At 47.1% G+C, this 27462-nt stretch overlaps 1 protein-coding gene across 1 annotated transcript in view; it reads left to right on the forward strand.

The window, feature by feature from the left end:
- Kif5c (kinesin family member 5C) overlaps positions 1–27462 on the forward strand; it is a 159914-nt gene that overhangs the window by 31388 nt on the left and 101064 nt on the right. Inside the window, exons 2-3 of the mRNA XM_005346393.3 lie at positions 17162–17252; positions 27044–27117. Coding sequence (XP_005346450.1) covers positions 17162–17252; positions 27044–27117 — 165 coding nt within the window. The remainder of the gene's footprint in view (positions 1–17161; positions 17253–27043; positions 27118–27462) is intronic.

Below are 27462 nucleotides of genomic sequence, written 5' to 3' on the forward strand. Positions count from 1 at the left end.
CTTAATGTTGAATGATTCAGCAGAAAGTGAGAGTGGAGACTGAGGGCCTGGAGGGAAGCAAATGGCCGTGAGAGACTGAGGAATCCTCATTGAGTATTTGTGAGTCCCTGGAGAGGGGAGCTCTTGAAACCCACAGGCCTCTGGGAAGGAAGGGCTCTGCACACAGGAGGTGGGCTTGCTGCAGAGGCTCTGAGGAAAGCTGGGCTTTGCAGACCGTTCAGGAAATCCGTGTAATCTCTCCACTAGACCACCATTGCTCCATTCTAGCCTTCACTGTGGCTGATCCGCAATCGGTGCCACGGGGATGATCTTCTTGGAGATGTGGCCTGTGACTGGCAGCCACTGCTGTGCTGGGGGCCTCACCTTGGAGGGTGTGAATGTCGAGGGCTTCAGACCTGGTGACATTAAGGTACCCTGGCATGAACGTAAAACAGGAAAGGAACCGAGTCACTGCATGACAGGCCCCAAGCTGTGGTTTTTGGCCCAGGGCTGTATGTTGTCTTATTGTCTAGTTTGCTGTATGTTCACACTCCTGTGTTGTTTTCTTCCACATGTGGGAGCAGTGTCATTTGGAATGAATCTGATGAGGGAGTGGTTTCCATGTCCAGCTCCAAGTCTGGGGCTTCTTGACCTCAAACCGAGGCCTGTGACGTCAAGGGAAGACTGAAGAAAGCAGGGAGGTTAGGAATCCTCGGAGGAACTGACGGGAGTTAGCCTTTGTGATGGATGTGGCCTGCGGTGAGGGAAGGAGAGAGTACCGTGTATCCCACCCCCACCTGCCTGCTCAGGTGTTTACACTGTGTGGTCAGCTCTCTGGTCAGTGTAGGGGGCCACCTCTCGCTGCAGACTGGGAGGTGCTGTCGGAGGTCTTACCAGCCTTTTGATCTCCGATCTTTGCAGCCTGCTGAGTCTCTGCTGCCACTGTTGACATCAGTGCTGTCCACGGCCACAGATGCGGAACTGATCTGGAGCAGGCATCCAGGGGTTTCCCAAGGGTAGAGATAGCTCTTCCCAGGCAGCTCACATGACTGTTTTAGAAGCGTTAGCCAGATGCATTTTCCAATGATTCAAGTGGGCATAGACTGGAGAGAAAGGCCTACCCACCTTTCTGCAGGGAGTTACCATCCAACCATGGACAAGATGGACTCTCAGGAAAACCCCTAGAAAGATGGCTTTGTCTCTATCTCCATCCATCGCCAGATGAAGATTCTATGGTGATATGCAAGATATTCATCAGTGTGGTTATGGGAGAAGGCCAGTTCAGGCGCCCTCTCCTCTGCTGCCCACAGACCTAGCTGAGGAAATCCCCTTGGACACCTGGGAACCCCTCTCTAGAGCCAAGTCTCTTGCCAACCCTAAAATGGCTCCCTTAGTTAAGATATCTTCTTCCCTGCTCCCATATCCACCCTTCCTCCATCTCAACCATCCCATTCCCCCAAGCTCTCCCCAGTCCTCCCCTTCTCCCTTCTCTCTCCCCATCTCCTTTTCCCCCCAACCTACCCCCACCTTTGTTCTCTCTACTTTTGCCCAGCGATCTTGTCTACTTCCAATATCCAGGAAAATAAATATATGTTTTTCTTTGGGTTCACCTTCTTATTTAGGTTCTCTAGGATCACAAACTATAGACTCAATGTCCTTTGTTTATGGCTAGAATCCACTTATGAGTGAGTACATACCATATTCCTCTTTCTGGGTCTGGGACCCACATTGAAGCACTGGTCTGAGCTCCCAAGGCCCAGATGAAAAGCAGAAGGAGGGAGAACATGAGCAAGGAAGTCAGGACCGCGAGGGGTGTGTCCACCCACGGAGACAGTGGGACTGATCTAATGGGAGCTCACCAAGGCCGACTGGACTGGGACTGAATGAGCATGTGATCAAACTGGACTCTCTGAATGTGGCTGACAATGAGGGCGGACTGAGAAGCCAATGATAATGACACCGGGTTTTGATTCTACTGTATGTACTGGCTTTTTTGGGAGCCTAGTCTGTTTGGATGCTCACCTTCCTAGACCTGGATGGAGGGGGGAGGGCCTTGGACTTCCCACAGGGCAGGGCACCCTGACTGCTCTTAGGACTGGAGACCGAGGGGGAGGAAAAGTGGGGGGAGTGGGAGGGAAATGGGAGGATGGAAGGAGGTGGAAATTTTTAATAAATAAATAAATTAAATTAAAAAAAAGAAAGATGGCTTTGTGGCAGGGGGGCTGTGTGACAGAGGCGTTGATGGTTGGTAAGCAGTTACAGACAGCATAGTTCCCGTGGGTCCCTCAAGACCTCACCATCTGGACATTCTTCCTTTTAGCTTCCCCAGCCAGTTGGACAATGAAGACCTTTTCTTCCTCCATTAGGGGAGGTAGAGAGCAGTATCTCTGTTTAACTTTAAAATTCCCTGAGTGGGCACCAGCCATCCCAGAAAATGGCTCTGCTCCACACAGTAGAAAGTTGAGCCCACGAACCCTGCCAATTATTTCTAACCCTGAGCCCCCTTAAAGATCCATCCTGACCTCGGCAGAATGGGAGAGGAGGTAAGAGCAAGGTGTTCCATCCCACATGTAATTAGGTTCAAATCTTGTTCAAGGTGTATCGTCACCCGAGCTCAGTTTCTCCCACTCAGAAGTGGGCATCCTAATCCCTATTCCATGTGACCAGCCAAGGATTCGGAGAGCTGGGCTCTGCAGCACAGCCCCCTCACGCTAGGTTCCAGAGCTGTGGAGACCTGACCCTGGAGGGCGGTGCAGAGCAGCGCTGCCGGCGTTCTGAACACTTCCTGCAAATAGAAGACTTATTTCATGTGCGACTTCCCTTTTTTTTTAACTGACACCTTTTTCATCAGACAGAAGTAGCACAGAATAATACAATGGAACCAATCTGTGAAGTTATCTGCATAACGAGGCCAGTGTGGCAGAAAAGCAGCGAAGTCCTCAAAAATCTCATCTGAATTTTCACCTATTTATAGAACTTTCAAGTACGTCATGGAAGGAAAAGAAAGACAATTGCTTCTCGTACTTTTTACCCCTTTGTCTTCCTCATCAGACCCTGAACACTTGGTCTTTGGGAAATGTCTCTTTCCCACGGTAGGCTTCCTAGAATCTAGCAGGTGCCTGATCAGGAGAACCGATAGCTACATGCTACAGAAGTACAGATATTGAACTTAGAAAAAATGGTCAGTTGGGAAGTGGTGGCGTATGCCTTTAATCCCAGCACTGGGTAGGCAGAGGCAGGCGGATCTCTGTGAGTTCGAGGCCAGCCTGGTGTACAGAGTGAGTTCTGGGCTTTTACACAGAGAAACCCTGTCTCAAAATAAATAAATAAAAAGGAGAAAGCAAAACTTGTCAAATGAAATGGGAGAGACCGAATTAAGGGCGAGGATCCAGAGCGGTTTCAGGCGATCGGGAGTGTGTGCATGCAGCTCTTGGCCACTCTAGCCACTGTGACGGTCACCCCTCCACCTCACACGAGAGGTGCCTGCCATGGTGAAGGAGCGTGACTGTTGGGGTCAGATACGGGACTGGGTATGGATTTGCCACCCACCATTGAACATGTTGAGATGTTGAGGAGTTGACCTTCTGTCCCTGTCATGTCACAGGTGATGCCACAGTTGTGTGGAATTGCTGTGGGTGTAATTGGCAATTTGCAGGATCCCTGGGTTCTCTCTCTCCTTTGCTTCTAGCTGACACACTTGAACTTGAAGGTGGAAAGAGAAGACGCAGTCTCTGGAGCGTTGTCAGGTTAAGATGGACAGCCTTTCTTGGCCCGCTCAGCACCGACACTGGAAATGATAAATGACCAATAAATAAATTAGATTCCTAGTTTCTACAAGAGCTTGTGACATGGTTCTCAGTTGTCCGTGCCTGCCTTGTTGCCTTCCTCCCAACCCAGCTCCTTTTGTCTTCATTGCTATGCTGCTGCCTGAGCTCTTTCAGGATTTCTGCGGTTGTCTCCTCAATGGTCTTCATGATTATTTTATTTTGTAGTTTATCTTCCCAAGCATCAGGCCTCTACAGAGTGGCAAAACAGAAACCAGAACAGGCCATTCCTTTGCTTCCCAGCCCTGCTCTCTGAACTCTCCAGCTGTTCCTGTGCCTTGCTCTCTCTGGGTGGAGTGGCCCACTTTCCAGCGGATCAAGGGCTTTTTAAAATAAGGCCGCTTTTCGGTTACCTCTGTCTGGAGCACTCTGCCCTTGATTTCCCAGAAGCTGGCAAGCCTTCAGGCCTTGGCTCTGTTGTCACATCCTCTAGAGCCACAGTTACAACCTGGCAGAAAGTCCCTGTTCAGTTGTCCATGCTGAAGTGCTGGATTGAAATGCGGAGGATTGTATCTTTGTGGTCAAGTTGTGAGCTCTGAAATCAGCCCTTCTTGCCTCTGCTACTGTGGAAATAATGTTAAGTGTTCTTTCTGACCTCTGCTTTCCCTGTCTTACGATGGGTGTTTAGTCCTCCCCTTGGGGCTTTGCTATGGTCATTCAAGGTGGAAGACTGTTTTGGCACACAGACTTTATGTTGTCAATATTTTTGGGGTGACATTTCTAAATGACTGTATTATTTAAGCATCTGTAATGAATATTTAAGCACTGCACTCAGAGAGGAGTGAGGTGGGAAACACATTTCCTAACTAAAATTCTCAGAAGGTTGTGATGTTAGTACCATGCTTGGCACTTTCTACAGTGGTTTTACGTGCCTTTTAAAAGTTGGTTTATTACTGAACTCAAATCGGTTTATTTACTGCCCTGACAAGGGCCTGATGAGTTTTGAACAAGGCAAAAGGGATTTCCTTGGAATGTCAGTAGTGGCATGGAAAGAGCCATGTTAACCTGCCGTGAGCTTCAGAGAAGGACGGGATCTCAGTCTAGCAAAGGCTGGTGACAGGGTCTCCACGTGCTGCTGTGGTGGTCTGGAGGGGGCACCGGGAAACATGGAAGTTGGTTTGTCCCTAGTTATCAGGTCATGATGCCCCTATAAATCTTGGCAATCTTTCCATTTTCTTCATCTTGGCATCATTAGTTAGGTTTCACTTATCCACCGGGTCCCTATGCAGGCTTAAATGAAGGGTCAGTGATTTTTAGCAAACGTGGCCTTTGAGTTTCTGAAAATTAACCCAGGCAACAACTATCATTACAACATTGCATCCAAAGTGCTGTCCAGAACAAAGCTAGCAGGAGACAAACAATACACCGCTCAGCTATGTGACCTCCAGAATTAGTGATTTAAATGTTATTTAAAAACAAGGTAAGCTAGAGGGTTGCTTTAGACTGTCCCTTGTTTACATGTTCTCAGAACCAATGCAGGAAGCAAACCATGTAGGTTGTGACCCTGTGCAAGTGAGGGAGCTTTCTGAATCTCACCCTGTTCCCTGTAAAATGCAGAGTAGCAATTTACACGAAAGTGTGGTTACTTAGAAATGTCCACAGCAGAGGGCCTAGCATGCTGATTAAAATGCATCCGCCCCGTCTTGCCCTGCACTCCAACCCTGGATCTTGCTTGCTTCCCACAACCCTGGTGCTTCCAGATGCCCGCTGCCTGCAGTAGGCTGTGATCAGAGACCCCCTGGAGGAGGACTACTGTGGATGCTCATAGGAGAGAAAGGAAGCTTGTAAGGTGAACAAGCGACAGCAATTCACCCAGCGGAGCAGTGTGCATCCCACTGGCTCCTAAGAAGAGGAAGGGAGAGAGGCGAAGAGTCTCAAGAGAAGAGTGCATTCCCATGTTGGAAAAGAGAACGTTTGGCATGCTTCTTAATGGATGGACGGTATTTTGACAGAAAACAAGGTCAAGGTGTTGGGATGGCTTCAAATTAGAGGATGATGCAAACTGTGGGGTGGCAGTGGGGACGTTGCAAGCCCATTGCCAGGGTGTTTGATGGGGAAGGACTCGCTTGGGGGTTGTGAAAAGTATTGCTGCAGGCTGTGGGGTAGTACAGTAGACATCCCCGCAAATTGCTGAGCCCCTTTAAAAAGGACGTTAGCCAAGGAAGATGCATTGGGAAAAGGATACAGAGATGTACTGAAGGCAAGACAGACTAGATGACCGCTTGGAAGGTGCTTGCAAGAGTTTTGACAAAAAGTGGTAAGAATAGCTGAGATGTAAAACAAGAGAGACCAGAGGCATGAAGGACCACTCTGACGCTGATGTGGAGAAGATGGCCCTATGCGTCTTAACCTTGATGACTAGGGATAAGGATAGAAAGAAGAGGCAGAGGAGGAGAAACATGTGAGTTCTCTTGTCAGCCTACAGCTGCTCCTCATCTGTGTGTGGGACCGACTCCAGGGTACCTCAAGGTCTCCGTGTAAAATCACATAGTGTTTGCGTGAAGCCTGTACACATCTCCTACACTTTAAATCATCTCTAGAATATAATAAGCAATAAGAGGTTAACATTGTGTAAATTGCTGGTATGCCCCATCATGCAGACAGTCATGGCAGGGAGGAGTGTTGGTACAGAGGCAGTTAGAAGTACGTCAGATCCGTGGCTGGCTGACAGTGCAGCCAGAGACCCAGAAGTCACAGAGGTCAACTCCACGTTGTGTTTAGGGAAGTTGGGGCATTCAGCTGGATTTATTATTGTCAGACAATTAATAACGGAGGTCTGGAACTCTGCATTGGAGGTGAATGTTTGTGTCTTCCCTGTGAGGCTTGTGGCTGAAGCTACAGGTATACTTAAAGCACCTCCAGGGCAGAGAGGACAAAAGGAAGGGGACAGACTGAGAGGGAGCAGGATGACGTGATGGAATCCGGAGCGGTATGAGGAGAACAGGTGACAGAGGTCTGCATCCAGTTTGCACCCAGAATCCCTCCCTTTTGAGCATCCGTGAATCCCACCCGTCCTCCGTGGGGCCTTAGCCATCAAGACATAGCTAACCGAGCCTCCTGAATTCTGCTGGGTTTAGTCAATGTCACCATGCCTTCTTCGTGAGACGCTTTCCCCACAATTTACAGAAATGATCTTGACAGAGAAGAGCAGCTCTTGCCCTGTGCGCTGTGCCGTGTCATGTTCTGAACATGACATGTTCTATTATTATAGCATATTAGAGCCGGAGGGAATTCCACCTCTCATTTTCTGTAGAGGAGGCGGCCCAGAAAATATCGATACGTTGTCTAAGATCACAGATTTGGCCAACTGCGTGGAGTTCTTAGAAAAATCTATCATTGAATAACTGTGTTCTTGGAGGAACAATGACAAGATGAAGTATGGTTGTATGGGTGGAATGCCTGACAGGGAACCAGAATTCTGGTGTGTGCCTAAGCTCACATCGCTGCCTTCTGCAGACCCCAGGGAAACCATTCTTTCTCAGACATGGAGGCTAATGTTTTCACCCCACACCTCTGCACAGCAAACAGAAACAAAACACCTTGAACATCCCACAAAAGTAAACTTGTCATCCAATGTGGTAGGGAATTGTAATTATGAGAACTGTTTCTCAACAGTGAGAAAATGCCTAAGATACTAATTCTACTCTGTGTGGTTATGTGTAGCATGGTTTGCTGAGCTAGTCAAGTGAGGGTCTGGTCAGAAGGTCTCCTATCAACGTCACGTGCGTTCCCATGTGGCCTTGGTGTTAGTGCCTCCAAAGGCCTCAGCCTCCCTGAGGAAGGTTTGGTCTGAGTACTTGTTCCTGTTCCTGGCAGCTTCTGCCAGGGCACGATGCCCCCCAAAGAAGGCACACATTGCCCATGTTACTGTAAATCTGGCAAAAATAATTTCCCCATTTTGCCTTTAGTGAATGTGTTTTTCCTCCTTCCTCTCTGAAGAAATTTCATCTTTTCCTCAGACCTTGACAGGGCACCAAATCTACTGAGATAACCATAGCAGAGGTTTTTATTCCTTTCTCTGAGTATACATACATACTCGGCGAACACTGAACTCCTGAAGCTTCAAGTTAACCTTCTCTGGGGCTCTATATGTTTGAGGTAGAAACCACTTGTGAAAAAATAACTGACTCCTGTGTCCCATTACTGTCACAGCATGTTAGAGCCACAGAGATGGAAATCACAGGTAAGTGCCTTGGGTGGCTACAATGGGAGGAGCAAGCTTCCGGGGAAGGACCAACCACACCGCCCTTCTCTGCCCTTCTCTGCACTCTGGCAGGTTAGAGCCCAGAAACCGGGAGAGGAAGGAATGCATGTTGCTTTGATTGGAAGTAAAAAATCACTGTGTCTTTGAAACAGTCTCCATTATTCTCCCTAAAAGAAGTCATACTTCTCTTTCCCTTCTTCTGTTAGCCAGGTGATAATTCTGAATTTCTTTATTATCTCTCTGGCAGCTTGCCTTCCAGAACAGTTTTCTGTAGCTGTCTGCCATCTTGACAGTGCCTGCGTGTCCACACAGCAGGGCTTTTGGCAGAATGGAGAGAATTGCAGCCTGGTTTCCTGCAAGGAGAAGGCTTACAAGATTCATTCTTGTGCGTTGCTTTTGTTCGTTCTCGATCTGTGAAGTGGTTGGCATTGCCTTGGCAACTCCACTGGGAGCCGGGCCCTGCTTTGTGGACGTCTGCTTCATTATTGAGTCCCCTGGGAGCAGCCTTGGCTTCAGTCAGCGTGGGCACCAGCCACCTTCCTGAGGGCGAAGAGCCAATGTGGGGGAGGACAGCGGTCCGACCGACCGCCCTGTGGCTGAGTGCTTATAGCCCCAGTGACAGCACCATCCCCGTGCAGGCAGGGAAGTGGCCAGGAGAGTGTGCAGCTGGACCGGAGAAGACGGCCCCATTTTAGAGTCTCCTTGTAAGGCAGAGTCTCGCCAGTCTTGGGGCGGGTGTGACAAGGGCCAGGGAGCTGCACAGAGTTCCTCTACCTCTGCCTTGGGAACTTTCTAGTAACTTCCAGACAAATAATAGGGTCGGTGAGTAGTGATGAGAGATAAGGGGTATAGGAAGACAGGGAACTCCCAGGACCTTTAACATTTAGGAACGGGAGATTGAGAATGTGGGATTTCTGACGTACAAGAGAGACAACAAGTTTCTCCTATGCCCCCACACAGTATGATGGAGTCCTAGCCACCCTGTTTCTTGCCTCCCTGATACCCCGTGCATTGGGAATCTGCCCTGGACTGTTTAACGCAAAGTACTCTGTTATTCCAGAACTTTCAGCAGCTAGTAGGCTGTTTTTGTACTAATTAGGGATTAGTGACATTCTGGGCAAGTGTGGCCCCACATGTTTCCAGTTTGGCAGGTGACCAGCACCCATGTGAAGGAAAAGGCATTTCCTTTTTCCAGGGCATGGCTTGTTAATTTTTATTTTATTTATTTGTTTGTTTGTTTGTTTTATATTATTATTTTTATTTATTGTTCTTATTATTTTGACACAGGGTCTTGGTATGTTTTCAGGCTGGCCCTGGACTTTTGGGTTCAAGTGGTCTCGCTCTAACCTCCTGAATTGCTGGCGCTTACAGGCATGGACCATTACACTAGGTTAGCTAGCTGAATTTTAACAATGATTTCAGCTTCTACACCTCCCCTCCTCACTTCCCCACCGTGCCTGTGCAGTTTGGGTGATGGTCACGTGATGTGTTTGGCAGTGACTTCACCAATCTGGATTCCCTTTGTACCTACTGAATGCTGGACATAAAGGAGAAAAATATGCAGGGTTCCACTTTATTCTGGAGTTCCATAGAAGCAGAGATTGAGACTGGAGCAAAGTGAGGTTACTTTGAGAGATGAACCCAAGAAACACTGAAGAAGGAAGCAAGGCAGGGGACAAAGGAAGCCAGGGTGTGGCTTCTCTGGAGTTGCCGCCATGATAAACTGAAACTCTTGGGGGCCAGTTGGAATACCTGCCCCGTGACACCTTCTCACCACATTTAGCTCAGACAGATAAAGTATTGACCTCTAAGTTTTATCTGCCATTGGCTAAGGACTGCTGGGTTGAGCCTATTTGTTGTAGGTGGTCAGAGGACTCCAACTGCCAGTACACACAACAGGCCAAGGTCTGCAGGAGGAGGCAATAGACGGTCAGGCCAGTCTATGAAGACCTGCAGCTGAGTCTTGTCTTTAGAGCTCTGCTTCATGTTGGCAGTGGGCAGTTTATTCACGTTCCTGAAAGGCTCCAAAGCAATAGCAGTAAAGTTACTGAGACCCTGAGTGCCTGAATCACACCCTGTTCCTTATCTTTCTTGCATGGGTTCTTTGACCAACCATGGGACTATTTATTCTTGAAGAATGTACAGAATTGTTCTGGGGGTGGGGGGGGGCACTGTTTTTGAATCTGTCTCTCTCTCCTCATTCTTTGGAGCTGAGCTCTGAAGTCACAGACTTGGGGGCTTGGAGGAGCCCAAGAGTTGATGTTGCATTTTATTTGGGAATTGCGAGGACTACAGGGTACAAAGTTCTGATGCAGGTTCACTCTCCTGCATCTCTCCCTTTGAAGGCTCACTGCTTGAGAAGTTTGGTGCAATTCAAGTTGTTGGTCTAAGCTAATCATCAGGCCTCAAACCTTGCCTTAGAAAATACCACTGACCCCATCTTGAGCATCTTCTAGAACACTGGGCACTGTTGTAGATCCTTTATTTGTGTGGTTATATTTGATCCTCTCAGGAAACCTGGATGTGGCCTCTGTTGGCTCCCACTTTGAAGGGTAATAAAGAAGACAGACAACAGCAAGTGTTGACAAGGGTATACAACATTGGAACCTGCATACATTGCTGGTGGGGATAATAAATGGTTCAGTTACCTTGGAAAATAACTTGCCAGTTCCTCAAAGTTAAAGTTAAATGTTGAGCTGTTTTATGGCCCAGCAAGTCTATTAGATACATTCCCAGATGGAACATAGATTCACATAAAACCTTGTATGTGAACGTTCGTAATAGCCCCAGAGTAGAAGCAACACAATTGTCCCACTAGCTAATGAATAGTACATAAAAGTCAGTATGTCCAATCAGTGGAATATTATTTGGTCTTGAAATGAAGCTATGATGCCCTGTGGATGGAGCCTGAAACATACTAGGTAGGGGAAGTGGATCAGAAAACCACACACTATGGCTCCTCCCCGTAAAGGGAAGGATTTACAGGGAATACCTCTAATAGGCTGTTTTGTCAAGTCTGGCAGCAGATTGGTGGTTGCCTAGGGCAGGGGGTGTGGGGAAAGGGAGACCAGCTGCTAGTGCAATAAGGGGTTCTTCTGCGGGTGGTAGGAAGGCTCTGGAATTAGGTGACGATGTAGGGCTCGTGGGTTCACTGCACTGAATTGCACAAAAGGGTGTAGATTGTTGTGTGTCAGTTGTATTTTGACAACTAACCCTCAAACTTCTAGCAAATATATTTCTGTTGGTAAACAGTGACCATCCATACTAGCCCAAGGACTTGGGCTTTTTAGCTGAGGTTTTCAAAACATTCTTTCAGATTGATATGCAAACCCTTCACAGCCCATGATTGTCTCTTGTTTCCTTTCTTCTTGTGTAGACTAATATGATACTTTCCTGATATCCTGACCTTGGGTATCTTTAGATAAAATAAAATAAAATAAAAGACACATCCATCCAGCTTTTAGAAGCAAGCACACCTGTCCTTTTATTTGCTTCCAACAGAGGGAAAGTGCTTTAGAGAGTGGACGCTATCTTCCAGTGCGAGGCAAAGCTGCATTAGGCAGGTATCTGTCGTGTTCTGGAGGACAGTGGCAGTGCTCCAGGGATGTGGACTTTAAGGACATGGCTGGCTGGGCCATGTGCAGGCTCCTGGAGGTGGACATTGTCGCTGTAAGGAGATTGAACAGCTGCTGTACGTATTTGGCTGGATCGCAGCTGCTACAGCACTGGCTCTTTGTTCCTTGGCCTAATTATTTGTGTGTACTCAGGAATAATTTAGAATTGACTGAAACAAAATAGGGGGAAAGGGTAGCAATTCACAGGGTGAGAATCACTGATGAAAAGGACTGACACTTAGAATCAGAGCCTCAGAAGTATTTCTGCCCACCTTTAATCCCAGCACTTGGGAGGCAGAGGCAGACAGATCTCTGTGAGTTCAAGGCCAGCCTGATCTCTAAGAGCTAGTTCCAGGACAGGCTCCAAGGCTACAGAGAAACCCTATCTCAAAAAACAAAAAACGAAAACAAAAAAATTCTATTTCTACAAAGCATAGAGCTGGAACTGTGACTGGCTTGCCACTCGGTGACATGGGGTGGTGACATCTCAGGAACACCCAGTTTCTGTGAGGAGTAGGATGGAGCATGCCTGGGTGGGGAGAGTTGTCTGGGACATTCAGCACCACCTTTGGTCACGACTCGTGGCCCGTCTTTAAGGTTGTCCTTGGGTTACTTATTAATACTCTGTGGGAATAATTAACTTTATGGTGCTCATCCTCTGAGCATGCCTGGATCTTCTGCTCCTCGTGGTCTTTCTTACTTGAGTTCCTTGCAGGCAGCGGAACAGGTGTTGGGTAACAGGTCAGCTGTATTAATAGCAGGCCATATGGTTCACAGACATTTTGCTCCCAACAACTTGATAGGAATTCTGGTGGCACGATTTTTGTTTTTAATTTTAACTAGGGAAGTGTACGGACCATCTGCTATTATTTTCTTGTCTGCAATCCTGGTAGGTCATTAGTTTTATTCTTCTGCTCCTGTGCAATTACACTGCCGTGCAGAGAGGCTTTGCGGCGGGGCTGGCAAGCTTCATTGTCAGTAGTAAGGAGTGCAGAGAGTGTCATCCAGGTTCTTTTCATGAGGCTCAGTGGGTTTGCCTACCTGCTTAGGATCTGCAGCTTCCCTTCCGGCAGGATAAATGCTTTCATTGCGATGGTTTCATTGGTTGGAAGAAGTCATACACTCCCTCATCGTGAAGCAAACCAAATCTCCAGGTAATTGTTATGCCAGTGTGGGGTGGGGTTGCTTTAGTTAAAATCACGGAAGCCCTGAAGGATGAAGACTATGAGATATGAAGAATGTGTTGGTTTGTTTTTGTCAATTTCATACAAACTGGAGTGACCTGAGATGAGAGGACCTCAACTCAGAATATGCTGCCATCAGACTGGCCTGTGAGCACGTCCTTCAGAGCAGTCTCTTGATTGATAATTGATGTGGGAGGGCCCAATCCACTCTGGACAGCTCTGTTCCTTGGCAGGTGATCCTGGGGTGTATAGAAAAGCAGACTCAGCAAGCCACAGGGCGCAAGCCAGTGAGCAGCGTTCCCATATGGCCTCTGCTTCAGTTCCTGCCGACAGGTTACTGTTTTGAGTGCCTGCCCTAGCTCCTCTTGATGAAGAACTCTAACCTATAACATGTAATAAACTGTTTCTTCCTCCAGTTGCTTTTTGTCATAGTGTTTTATTACAGCAACATAAAAGCAAATTAAGACAATTGTTCCTAAGTGGGTAGTCTAATGCTGGTTTGAACTAAGAGAATCCCAAGGGGGAAGAAAGGTTGGTAGCAAAGATAGCAGGGAATGAACAGGGTGCAGGAGGTTCTGCTGGGCCTGCCACACTGCAGTGACAGGCCTGGGCGCAGAGTCTAGTGTGTGTGTGACAGGAGTCACAAATGGGGAAGTGATGCCATCTTGGGTTTGGGATACTCACCTTGCCCAATGATGGGGATGGATCATTAGGGAGGAAGAACAGCAGGGTGACTGGCTAGGGGGCCTGGGGTCTTCTTTGCCAGAGATTGATGGATAGAATTGCATGGTGTAGATACTAAGAGATGATAACTGTTGGGATGTATCCCAGATGGGAATCTCTGGTACACGCTGAGTCTTAGGTGTTGAGTGTATCTAGGTGATGCCTGGGATGCTCAGATATGGCAAGAATGATGATTCTCTTTTGGCTAGTGAAATTGGGATGGCTAGGCCTGGAGAGATGGCTCAGCAGCTAAGAGCACTGGCTGTTCTTCCGGAGGTCCCGAGTTCATTTCTCAGCAACCATGTGGTGGCTCACAACAATTAATAATGAGATCTGTTGCCCTCCTCTGGCCTGCACACAGTCATACAGGCTGAACACTATAAATAACAAATAAATCTTTAAAAAAGAAATAAAAAACGTTTGGGAGGCTTATGGTGCCCCAAGAGGTGAAGTTCTCTAGTAGGTATATGAGCCTGAGTGTTAGATAAGGGTTGAAGGATTTAAATAGTCATTTAAATTTCCTATAAGTCAGAAGCACAACGCAGAGGCTCGCATCTAGGCCAGAACTCGACCATTCTAGTACACCTACACATCAGGAAGAGATGCTAGCGGAGGACCCTGGCTCGGGTACTTAGAGATGCTAGCGGAGGACCCTGGCTCGGGTACTTAGAGATGCTAGTGGAGGACCCTGGCTTGGGTATTTAGAGATGCTAGCGGAGGACCCTGGCTCAGGTACTTAGAGGGGCTGGGGAAACCCAGGTTCTGGGGGGGACACCCGGAAGGAAAAGACTTTTCCGAGGCTGGTGAATGGTAGTCCGACCCAGGCCCCAGTGCCAGTGGTTATACCTACACAGCAACGTTGCTTGAATGTTGTTCGTAGCTGCAAAGAGCAGGGCAGGTGGGGCTGTCGCCTGCCTACCGAATCCTCAGCCATGGCGGCACCAGAACCATTAGAATCTTGTCTCCTTGGGATTCTGCAGAGGGATTTTTGTTTCTGTTTTGCTCCGTATTTTGAGCTATTCTTACTATTAAAACGTGGGGGGAGGAAGAAGAGGGGCAATTGTATATACAGGTGGTACAAGTCAGTTCTCTGAAAATATTCAACAACAATGCTAATCTCCCGATCTCTTAATCATTTAAGGTTCATTAAAATAAACCACAAGCTTGAATGCATGAAGGACATGAAATGCTTACGTTTTAAACTAACGTGCTAGTTCTGATGAGACGGGTCCTGGAATAAATTATTTGCAGAGTTTCTTCCTTCCTCAGTGTCAACCCAGCTGGAAGATCTTGAAGATGGTTGCTTTGGGGGGTTAACTTGAGATCATTTACAAGTGTCACGTTGGTCAATTGATGATTGATACCATTTTTAAAAGAGAGTGATGAATTCTCGCTTTCTCCCTCTCCTAAAGGAAAATACCCTACCTTACTTACAGCAAGCATTTACGCTTGACGACAAAGCTGGCCACCCTACCATCCTGTGCTGTGCAGTGTCATCCACTAGGGCATGTTTCCTGTTTCACTGAATGCACGGTCTCTAAAACTGAAGCAGGATGTGCTGGGGGCGGCCCAGTCTACACTGTCATTCTCTCTAAATCTGGAGAAATAGTAAAAATCGTCTTAAGTTTCTAGAGGGCTCAGTGGATGACTTCGGCAAATTCTGGAAATGTTTGCTTCCATTATTTCAATGCACAGGACAGACCCCAGGGTCCTGGGCATGCTGGGTAAGAGCTCCCCCGCTCAGCTCCACCCTCAGCCCTCTGTAAAGGTTTAGTTTTATGTTTTACTCTTTTGGTAGTGGATGTATATTTTAAAAAGTTTTTTTTTAAATCATTTTAAATTTTTGTTCTGTGTACGCGTGTGTGGGTATGTGTACATGAGCTCTGATGACCAGGGAGACCGGAAGAGGGTCTTTGATCCCACCCAGGAGCTGGATTTTCAGGCAGTCATAAGCACCCGACACAGGTGCTGGGAACTGAACTTGGGTACCCTGCAGAGCAATGCTCACTCTTAACCAAACTCAATCTCCAACCCCTGATAATTGGTTGAATTTGAAAGTGGATAAAGCTGGTAAGAAAGGCAAGGATTTTGGTAAGGAATATTTCTTGGTTAGCCCACCAAACACCTGGTTCATCAACCAGGACACAAAGCTGTGAAGAAAGCACAGGAAATTATTCCTTTCATGATTTTTATCAGAACGACTGCAGTTCTGCCTCGGATATAAAGCAAACCTTCTCCCTCTCCTCTTTTCTATGTTTTAAAAAAAATCTCTCCATTTTTCTAAGACCAGATTAGAAATAGCTTGTTTACCTCGTTGACTCAATTCTGCTTTCAAAGACTAAAGCTCAAACGTAAGGCATAAAAGCGTAGGATGTCGTCCCCAGGTGCCTGGACTCGTGGTGATGAACGAGGAACCATCAAGCCCTTCTGATGCTTTGTGCTCACTTGTGTGTGGGTTGTGGGATGTAAAAGGCCTTGTTTTTTGAGCTCTGAAGAGCAGCTGTCTCCTCAAGGAGCCAGTTTGCCCTTGACTCGTAGGAGGCATGGCTTTTAGCCCTCCTTGCTCCTCTCTTGGGCTCTGTCCTCCTCTTCAGGGTTTGTGGATCAGGCTGTGAAAGGAGAGTTTCTCTTTGCCTGGGCACGGTTGGCAGAGGAAACTGCAGTTTGGACCTGCGTCCTCCCCACTTTCCCCAGTGCTCAGCACTTTGTCTGACACTGAGACACTCATTAGTCATTACTGAACAGCGAGGGACAGGCAGCAGGGTCTAACTGGTGCTGTGGTAGAGCTCTTGCCTATACCAACCCCCACCCCCAGAATAGAGGTTTCTTAGAATTTTACATATGCTGCTGCCAACCAAACCCCTACCCAACCCTCCTCCCCCGAATGCCTTGTTTCATTGCATAGAAGGGCTCCTTTGTTTTAGAAGCCTCAATCCAGTTTAGGCATTGCTTCTGCATGGCAAGGGAATGGCATTGTGTGGGACAATAGCTGTGCTGTCTCTCCACTGAGAATGGCTTCTTAAATCCGATCGCATCGTCCCTGCAGAAAATACAACACAGGCAGGTTTTATTTGGTTACATATTTGGCCAGCCATACCCATCATGACCGGCTTCTGATCTTCTTGTAGCCCCCACTGGCAACACCCCCTCATTTCTTGAATGTACCAGACCCTTGGCTGTCTGCTCATCCCACGCCTAGAATGTTCTTTCACGGCATCTTCCTGATGTGCACCTTTCTGAACTTTTCATGGTCCTCCAAATGAATACGTCTGTAGCCAAGCCGTCCTGCTAGCTCCGTCATCTCTGTCACCTTACTCCATCCCTGGGCACTTTGTGTTTTCCTGTGTCTGCATTCTGGCCTCTTAGCTATCAGCTCCCCTTAATGGGACAATTCACAAATCCAGGGAAGTGGCCCAGATTTAAGAATGTGTGCTTTCAGGCCCTTGACATCCACCATCCATGCGTGTAGCCTGCATGTGGCTCACGCTGTAAGGGTTCTGTGGTGAGGAAAGGGACGGCCTGGTAGAACGGGTGGGTGATTTAGTTGCCTGTGGTCTAACTACTACTATTAGTGCTTTTTAGACCTAAACCCCTAATGTGTTTTCTCCACCCTTTTCTTTCATCTGCTTTCAGCAAGGGAAGCCATATGTGTTTGACAGAGTGCTGCCGCCCAACACAACCCAAGAGCAGGTGTACAGTGCCTGTGCGAAACAGATTGTCAAAGGTAAGTGCCGCTTTGTTTCCTCTCGGGCTCTCCACTCATGAAAACATTAAGTGACATTTGCAGCCCGGCAATCAGTGTGCCTCAACTGTAAGAAGGGGCCTGTTAATTGCAAACCCTAAATGGCTGCCTTGGCGCTGTGATGGCCGTCACATTACTCGGCCTCGGTGTTTGTTTTCCCTCGTTTCTTTCGTCTCCTCTTCAGTGGGGCTATTCTGTTCTCTAAGAGCGGAAGAGGCAAGGTAAGCTGTGATTGAAGCATTCCTGTCTTGATCTAAAGAGACCACAGGTACGGTGCTCCCCTGGCTTTTGAAGGAAGAAGTGTGTGGCCCAGGGCTGTAGTTGTACATCGTTAGCTGTTTCTTTTATAATAACTGTGAGAATAGAGTCTTACAGGCGCAAGGCTGCTCTTGCCATCAAAGGATATTCTACAGCACCACGAAGTCCCCTTATGGAGGTGGCCAGGGAGCTACTCGTGCGATACAGCATGCCTTAATCTCAACTTCGCCTAACCCATTTTCATCCTTCCTACCACATCCCCAGCATTTGCTCCTCCAAACAGGTAGCCTCAGGCTTGCCTGTGGGTTTCAGAGATCAGTCCCTTTCTGCTGTGACTGGCCTTGGCCCTGGAGGATTTTGTGTCAAAATAGCAGCAGGGCGATGAAGCAATTTTCACGTTGCTCTCTCTTGCCCTTTCAAAGCAGGAGCAGGTTGGAGCACGCTGTGGCGGGCGGGGCCTGCCATCTGGACAGAGCTGAGGGACATGCATCGCCTGCTCCCTCGCCTTCAGATCGGAATGCCACAGCAGTTCTGTGCTCAGAGGTCCTGATAACGCCACCCACATAGGCGGCCATGGATTTAAAAGACCGAAGTGTTTTTTTTTTTTGTTTTTTGTTTTTTTTCCTGCTTTAGATCGGTTGTTTTCAGGAGCTGAGCTGACTAACCTATTTGAAATTCATGAAATTCAGTCCTGGTACATCTGTTAGATTAATTCTGACCCCAGACACCTGCGTGGGAGACTCCACGTCAGCATGCAATGTTCCTTGCTGAGATGGATGCTTATTCACATTCTTGTTGCAGACATCAATTAATTTTGAAGGCTTTCTCAGTGAGGTTATTTTAGACAACCGACAGGAGAAAGTATGCCAGGTTTGAGCTGTTTTGAATGAACGGTCCTGGCTACCGGCACTGCTAGTTCATGTCCTTTTCCTCCTTTGCCTCTCTCTGCGTGTTTTCTCTGGTTTTGAGGTATGTCTTCCTTGGCTGGCTCCTACTCAGGCCCGCCTCCCCCACCCCCACCCCCACCCCCGTGATTGAGCTGCGCATAGTTTTTTTTTTTTTATTATTATTATTATGGTGAGATTAATCACACGTGCCAGAATTTCCATCTCTTTCTCCCCCTAATTTCATTATCGGAAGCAAATAGCATTTACCACATGCTGTGCTAAGCATGAAGGCCGCTTAAATACATCCAGCTACCTCTGTGCCAATGTCATTAGAAATGGATGCACTCCATTAGAAAAGAAGGAACCAACCCTGTGATTAACAAGCAGTGGTAATCGTCTTTGGGTTTTTATGCACTAGTGTGTGTTCTTTCGATGTTTGGATTTTTTCTTAGTCTAAGATGTCAGAAATAGACAATCTCATCCCCATTAATGTGTACGCTTTTTGTGTTTTTTTTTCTGTATCCACTAAAAGCTAAATTGAAAAGAAACGGTCTCTGTGAAGATAGGGCCTAACCCTCAGTAACTGACTATATAGACGGTGATCTATGAAGAAACCATTTAGAAGAAGGGGGCCCAGCATAGGCACTGTGGCCCTAATGTGGGCATACTTATTTGGTAACAATGAAGAATACCTTATTCTCCCTTGTAAAGAAATTGTTAGGCAGACAAAGGCCTGATTGCACATTTGTTAAACCTTTAAAAAATAGACTATCTTTAACCCATTTTTTTCATATGTGTAAAAATACATTGTAAGCCGGGTGGTCATGGTGCACGCCTTTAATCCCAGCATTTGGGAGGCAGAGGCAGGCGGATCTCTGTGAGTTCTAGACCAGCCTGGTCTACAGAGCTAGTTCCAGGACAGGCTCCGAAACCACAGAGAAACCCTGCCACGAAAAACCAAAAAAAAAAAAAAAAATACCAGTTTCAATAAAATAGTAAATAGCATTAAAAAAAAATACATCGTGATTATTTGGACCCCTAACTCCTTGCTTCTACTCTCCCGAGGAACCTTCACCTCGAGTCCTCCCTCCCAGTGCCCCAGGAATCCCTAACTCATCTCTTCCTCCCATCTACCCCACGTACCTCCAACACGTCTCCCTCACTACTTCCTGTCCTTTCTCCCACCCCCGTTTCTCTGGACACTGCGTCCAGTTGGTGATGCTTGTTGGAATGTTGACTCATTTTCTAACTTCAGTGCATTTAAGGGTGTGATGGCCATGCCATGTTCTAAAGACAGCGTGTCACTCCTTTTTCTGCCCCTCCACGATGTTTTCTGAGTCCTGGGGGCTGTGGGGCTTAGATATGTATTGAAGGCTGAGCACTTCCTAGCAGAAACACTTATTCTCAGTACTTTAATCAGCTATGAATCTCTACTTTAGCTGTGACTACTGCAGAGAGAAGCCAGGACTGAGGGTCAGCGCCATCGATGGGTCTGGGCATAGATATTTATGAGGCAGTTTGACTGTATGACCGTTGAGCACAACAACAATAGTATGTTAGGACCTGTGACCTCCTGAGCTATGAGCAAAGCCAGGTTTAAAGTATCAGGCCTAAATTCCTTCCTGTGCAGTAGGCCTCAAATCCAAGCCCAAACCAGTTGGTTGCTCTTATAATCTTGGTGCCACTATTGCACCAGGGGGTGAGCCTGCCTGGCAGGTTGGTATTGTTGCATGGAGGTTGACTGCAGGCATACCGTTGATAGCACCTCTCCCCTGGTGGCCAGCAGAGCACCTTCTGGTACTATTAAGCCAGCCAGCAGGGAGGAAGCTTCCAGGTCAGTTCCGGCTGATTTCTCTATGTTGTTCAACCGATGCGCTGGTGTTTTCAGCAATAAGGTCTTATCGTCTAGTTGTATTGCATAACCAAGAGCAATGTCAAAACTGTATTGTTTCAGGGGCCTCTGGGGCCTCCCTAACCAAAACCTTGCAGTGAGATATCCCATTCTTGGTACTGAGATTTCATTTAATAACTCACGTTCTCTAGAGGGATCACTGTCCACTAATGCGAGGTCTCTGTGTTCAGACTCTGTGTGTGCGCGTGTGTGCATGTGTGTGTGTGTTTAATTTTTTTAAACAAAAAAAAAATACTTAAAAAGTAGTTGGTTTCCATAGAGATTCTTTGCATATCCTTACTTTTGGTTAGTGCATCTTGCCCAGCTTCTCTCACTTCATTTCCTGTCTCCATCTCTATTTAAAACCGTAAATCCCTGGATCCTCTGCCCTCATGTTTTCTTCCATCCACTCTTCCTCTTAAGAGCAATTCACGACTCCTTTTCTTGGGCTGTTTCTGTCTTCCTGTCTACAGAGACCTAAATGAACTTTTAAAAGTAACCACCCAGACTATGGTGAAAGGAAGTGATTTTCCTTCCTGTGGCATCGAGGTAAAGCGTAAATATACTAGCAAGACCTTCTTGGAGTCTATAACAGAGCATAGCTGGGTTATGTCTTAAGAGCCCTACCTAAGTTAGGGTTGGGACAGCGTACACAGTGGACATCTTCTCTAGAGCCTGAGATGTGAATGAAATGATTCTGAAGATCGTCATAGTCCCCTGATTTATGATGCTGTCATGGACTGGTGACTTCTTAGTCTGTCTACACTCTGAATGACTTTGAGGACCTTTGTGCAATGGCAGAGCCCTGGCGTTTCCCACGCTCCCATCTTTGGTGTGGTTTTCAAAGTGCTGACTGAAAGGCACGTTGGCATGTGGATCGCTCCATTTCTGTGGGAAGACTTTGTATGGTTGGTGACTATCATCGCTGTCAATAAGGCATTAAACGCCGGAATTACTGGATATTATTGTTGAGGTCCTGCCAACTGGATCCTAGGCCAGCAGAAGCTGCTCTGGGCACTTGCCTTCCAAATAAACTAAATATGGACTGTCCAAATGCTAGAGAAGGTGGTTTTTCATTTTCAAGTTTTGATTTCTTTAAACTATCATTATTTATTTATACAGGTCACATTAAGTGCTTACTATGTGATAAGCACTGCCAGAGCCTGGGGTCACTGGAACATAAAAGACTGTCTGCTAAGAGCTGTCAGTATAGAGGAAGAGGCAAATGCATGCATTATTTTCTTGCACGTTATACAAGCATTATGTAGGTTATGGTGGTGTGTGCACAATGCTTGGACAACACAGAGGAGTGCCACTCTGTGCTGATTTTGCTGAGTGTGGAGACTAAAAGAAACCTTCTTGGAAATGCTGGGCCCTGAGGACTGTAGGTTATAGTGGAGCTGTGGTAGCAGAGCGAACTGCAAGAGCATAAAGATACAATCGGTGTGGCGCGTTTGGGTAGTTCAGAGGGTGTGGCTTAAGATGTTGAGTATGTGATGGGAAGTGAGGTCCAGATCTTCTGGTGGACATGCTGGACTTTATCCTGTGGGCAGTGAGGGCAGACTTGAAAGCTTTAAGCTTAGGAAGATATACTCAGATCTATTTCATTGTTCTATATGACTCCTAAAGAATTGCTTAGCTCTGTATTGTTGGTTCTTAATCACCTTCCATGTTGCATCTGAAAGCTTAAGTTTATGAAGTGTGAACATTACCATTCCTACCATTTTAGAATGGAATTTGATGCTCAGAGATTAAAGCACTTTGGCCAAAGCTAGAGAACACGTGGATCTCGGTTTGCGACTGAGTGCTTTGAGTTCCTTTCTGATGGGTCCACAATGAGCATTTAAACACACACCAGCATCAAGTAATTGTTTTATGAGCTGTTCCTTTTCAATCAAACCATATGGACTTATTAACCAACAGTTCAAAATGACAGGGACCAACCTGGTCTACAAGAGCTAGTTCCAGGACAGGCTCCAAAACCACAGAGAAACCCTGTCTTGAAAAACCAAAAAAAAAAAAAAGAAAAAAAAATGACAGGGATAGGAACAGGTGTGGGAGGACAATAGAGGGGAAAGAATAGGCATTGTGGTCCCACAGCCTTGTGCTGGCCAGCCCTAGGGTGCTTTTCCATTCCAAAATGCAGTGCGCCTTTGCTTTGGAATGATGTCCTTCAGAGAGCGCGTCACCAGGGGGTGGAAATGGCCATTCCCCTCTATAGTCATGGCCAGCTTGAGTTGTTTGGTTGGCTGATAAGAGTCTTAGAATCCCAAACCAGGCAACCTTCAGCTGTGGCCAGAAACTGTAGTGCCCCTGGAACACCTCCATTTCACCTGGGTGTCTAGCAGGCTAGGCAGAGCCTCTTAGGGAACACTGATGTGTCAGTGTGATGAGCTGTCCCCAGGTTCTTACTTAACAAAGGACTCGGTCTGCCCCAGCCATCCCTGCTCAGACATGAGCAGAACCGAGGACGTATGCTTGGGCTTCTAACATCTGCAGCTGGGGCTTGCCAGTGTTGCTGTATAGCAGTCCTCTCTTCTCTTTGTGAAATAAGATGGCCCTGGTCACCTGCAGCAGAAGCTTCTCGGTTTGCCTGGTTGTTGGACACACGCTGCTCTGTGAGGTGTGGGGCTCCATGGCGTGAGTTGAGATCATACTATGCCAGACATCACAAAGGAAGGTTCTGTCTGGAAGAGCACTGTCAGGGTTTGGAAATAGCCATTCTGCTCAACAGAAGCTAAGACAAGTGTGTTTCTCAGGCCCGGGAACTGCCTGCCTTTTACTGCGATGGAAGTATCTTTTTGTGGGCCTTCTGGTTGGCAGTGACAGTGTGGCCGTGGAGGTGGCATGTGGTTCTGCAGAGAGCCCAGCACAAGCCAGGGTTGGAGTCTTCCCTCAGCAGATTCTGGGCTGGCACTTCTTCCAGACCCAAACTGCCTTGTTCACCCGTGCCTTTCTCTTGCCTGTACCCTCCACTAAATGTAAAACAGAGATTGAATAAACAAACACATCCTCTCAAACCTGAGACAGCCCTAGGTTTAAAGGACCCCATCTTTTAAAATTATCTTTGAATTCAGAATTGAGTCGATAGAGGACAACATCAGCTGCACTCAATTCTGTTCAGGGAGATTCTCTCCAAGAACGTATTAGCTGTAAGACAATTCCCGGTACTTTAAAAGGCCAATCAGAGTTTGTTTTGGTGGGTTTATATGTTCTCTATTTAAAAAATAAGAAGGTAGTTATGCTCAGTGTTGACAGTAAAGAGAATGGATTTTCTCTGAGTACAGTCTTACGTGACTCTCAGCACCTCGACCAGGGCTATTCGGGCATGTTCCTTTTTCCCTACGCTTCTGTCACATTCTTATTAATAAAGTCATGGGTCTTAATATAACTCCATTACAAAAGATGACTTTTTAAAAAGGGATATATATATATTCTTATGTATATAGTATATAGTTAGATGCTCCTCTTTTTCCCCTTTTCTTCTTTTATTTATTCTTCTCTCATACATGTCCAGACTGCAGCCTTCCCTCCCTGCCCTCCTCCCAGACCTCCCTTCCCCCATCTTGCCCTCCCCTCCCACCTTGATCCACTCCTCCTCAATTTCCCTTCAGAAAAAGCAGGCCTCCAGGGATATCACCTGAATACAGCATAACCAGTTACAATAGGACTAGGCACAAGCCCTCATAGCAAGGCTGGACAAGGCAGCCCAGTAGGAGGAAAAGAGTCCCGAGAGCAGGGGAAAGAGTCAGAGACACCTCCCACTCCCACTGTTAGGAGACCACAAACACCCTTAGCTACACAACCACAGCAAGAATGCAGAGGCCTGGGCCTCTGTGATTGTTGCCTCTTCAGTCTCTGTGATAGCTCAGGCTGTCCTCAGGCCCTCACGGAGCTAAGGGTGACCTTGAAGATCTGATCCTTTCGCTTCCGTTTCATCAGAACTGGGGTGACAGGCCTGTACCGTCACTCCTCAATTGCGGAACACTAGAGAAGTACTCTACCAATCTGTCCGAGACTTGATGCTGTCCTTTTGGACATAGGACCCTGACCGTAACCTCAGGAGAACAGGGAATAAAAACAAACTATCTAGTTGGTAAAATTGTGTATTATGCTTGGTGAGGGTGGTCCAGGTGCCTCATGGAGATGCCAGCTTCCTTCTCTCTTGTCAGAGGAGGAGCTGTGGGCTGGATTTAGGCTCTGAAGCCAGTACCCTTTAGGGTGTGACCAGTTGCTCAGATCCATTGCATTTTATTACTGCAGAGAGCGGGGTGCCACATGTGAGGACAGGAGCTAGGTCGGGAGCCCGGTGGAATCTGGGTAAAGTAAGAAAGGCCCAGGCCCGTCAGTGTGAGGAGAGGTGTGTGATTCTAATAAAGGAAGGTTTTCTGTTGGGGGCGCGACAGTGCGTGGCATTCCACTTGCCTGCGGTTGTTTGCGTTATGAGTGTTGAATTTTAAAAGCCCAGCTGAAGGGTGGAGCCACTTTCTTCGGGTCCCTCAAAGGACATTTGTGGTAGTACAGAGGCACCTTGCCCTGGTGCTGTCTCCAGCCCCGAGAAATCTTTTCTCTGAGAGTTGACATTTTCATGGAAACCGAAGTTTAAAGCTCCAACCCTAACACTGGCTTCTTCAGTGTTTTTTTTTGTTTTTTGTTTTTTGTTTTTTTGGCTTCCTGTTGTTACCAAGGAAACCACTCTCATAAACCATTTCCTGAAGACTGATGTGAGTGAGCATTCCCCACCCCCAGCTTGATGCAAACTCTTTATTTTTTATTTATTTATTTATTTATTTTTTATAAAGCGTTTGATTGATTCTTTGAGGATTTTGTATCATGCAGCCCCGATTCTGGTCATCTTCCCAGACCCTCGATTCCACGCTCTGCCCTTGCAACCTTCCCCACAACACGAAATTTAAGAGTAAAATCAAAACGAAACACCCCTCCCAAACAAAGCAAAACAAATGAACAAAAAAGCAAATATAAAAAAAACATTGGCATCGAAGTTATAGTGTTGCCCAGTGAGTCACACAGTATATCTGTCCTTTAGTTCATATATCTTCACTTGTAAGTGTTCGTTGCCACGAGTCTGGTTCGAGGCCTCTGGCTTCTGCTACCCCCTTGCTACTCCCTCTCTGGGAAGCCTCTTGGATATCCATCCTATGGTTGCACTGGGTCGTAGAGATCCTGTAGCTTTGGATCTGTAGGTTCGGCCCCTTCACGTGCGCTAGCAGTTCACAGATGATTTCACAGATGAGGTGGGTGCTGAGGTGGGCTGCCTTGTAGTCCTAGTGCTGGGCCTGGGTGGTAGCTGGGTTCATCAGCCCACCCGCTTTCCCTCTTTGTCACCCCCCTCCCAGGCGATCTCTCCAGTGCTGCCTCGGCTACCTCTCCCAGTGATGGAAACTCTTAAAGGCTGCTAAGGATTTTCTTTTTAATCTTATTTTTTGTTTCCTGTTTTTAACTCCCTGAAGGAAAATCCTTTCTTCTCTCATCCTAAATTATATAGACTAACAATCTCAGATTAGTAAAATATGTATGCTTTAAGAAAAAAAAAAACCCTAGCCACCAAAACAAACAAACAAAAACAAATAAAGCAAACATAATAAAATTTAGAGAGGGGACCATCCATCTCTGAAAGAGGTAGAGTCGATGGGCTGGCATACCTTTCTCACATGGTCCCAAGTAGCATCCTGTATATAGGGCACCCCAGCCTTGCCCTCACCATCAACCACACTAGCATCCTTTGTACGGGACATCCCTCCTCACCCTCACTGTCAACCACACTAGCATCCTCTGTGCAGGGCACCCCTCCTCGCCCTCACCATCAACCATACTAGCATCCTCTGTGCAGGGCACCCCTCCTTGCCCTCACCGTCAGCTACACTAAGAATCGCTCCCTTGGTGCAGAATGGTGGGTCAAGGATATTAATTATGCATTGTTTTCCATTCCACAAGGGCTGTATAGATGAGGGGAAGGCAGGAGGGAATATGTTTTAATTACCTCTGCTGCTTGGAGAGAATTCCCTCAGATGATCTTCAGCTCTGCAACACGAAGCAGCCCCCACCTGCTCGCCTCCTCTCAGCCCTGTGTGAAACGGAAGCCGGCCGGCCTGCCATGCTTGTGGGCTTTCACAGTGTGCTTATTGTGTGATTAAGAGGAATTCCTGATGTCAGTGGGCCCAGGCCGTCCTGCTAGCAAGACAGTGGGAATACAGGCTCTAAATCAGGCCTTCTGGTTTTCAGGCTGATTGGCTTGTCAGTGGGATTCCATTGGCAGTGTGGTTGGTGCCTCTCCTTTCTCTAGCTCTGGTCTGTGTGGATGGGGCTCCAGTGGGATCTTCATGGGAAGCGACTCCAAGGATCCAGATTTAAGCAGACCCAGACCAAACCTTCAGACAAGATGGTCTTTTCTACTCTCCAGAAGCCGAAAGCCTGCTTGCTTTTTCTCCTCAATGATCTCACGAGACCGACATACAGACGAAAGCTTCAAGTAGCTAAAAATGGCTCTACCCCTTCAGTCAGACAATCTGTAGAAATGCGAGTCCCTTTCTTGTTATCTGTGGGACAACAGACTCATTTCTGTTCTTATTTCACAATCGTACTTAAAAAGCACATGCAGTTGGCACATACTGTGTAAGAATGAGACAGGCCATTTGGAAACTGTAACTGACTCACGCAACCAATACCAGTGTAGGATCAAAGTAACGAATTCATTTGAATCTATTTTATGTTCGCAGATGTCCTGGAGGGTTACAATGGGACAATTTTTGCATACGGGCAGACTTCATCAGGAAAAACGCATACCATGGAGGTAAGTTTGCCCTGTCAGTACCTGAGGGGCCCGTGCTTTCGGCAAAGCTGGAGATGCTTGTGACAGCAGAGATGAGTAGGTTGGGGAGTTTTAAAGCAGCACTGAGTATCCAGTGCGGATGGTGGCACAGGCCTTTAATCTCAGTACTCGGGAGGGAGAGGCAGGTGAGTCTCTGTGAGTTCAAGGCCAGCCTGGTCTACAAGGCGAGTTCCAGGATAGCCAGGGTTGTTACACAGAGAAACTTTGCCCACATCCAGAGTGAATGTGAACTGGTTTGTACCTTCTGATGTGAGCTGGTATGTACCTGCTTCTGAAAGGTGCACCCCAGGCCTGTGCAAGCACTGA

Source organism: Microtus ochrogaster, chromosome 4, assembly GCF_000317375.1.
Source record: "Microtus ochrogaster isolate Prairie Vole_2 chromosome 4, MicOch1.0, whole genome shotgun sequence".
Classification (NCBI taxonomy): domain Eukaryota; kingdom Metazoa; phylum Chordata; class Mammalia; order Rodentia; family Cricetidae; genus Microtus; species Microtus ochrogaster.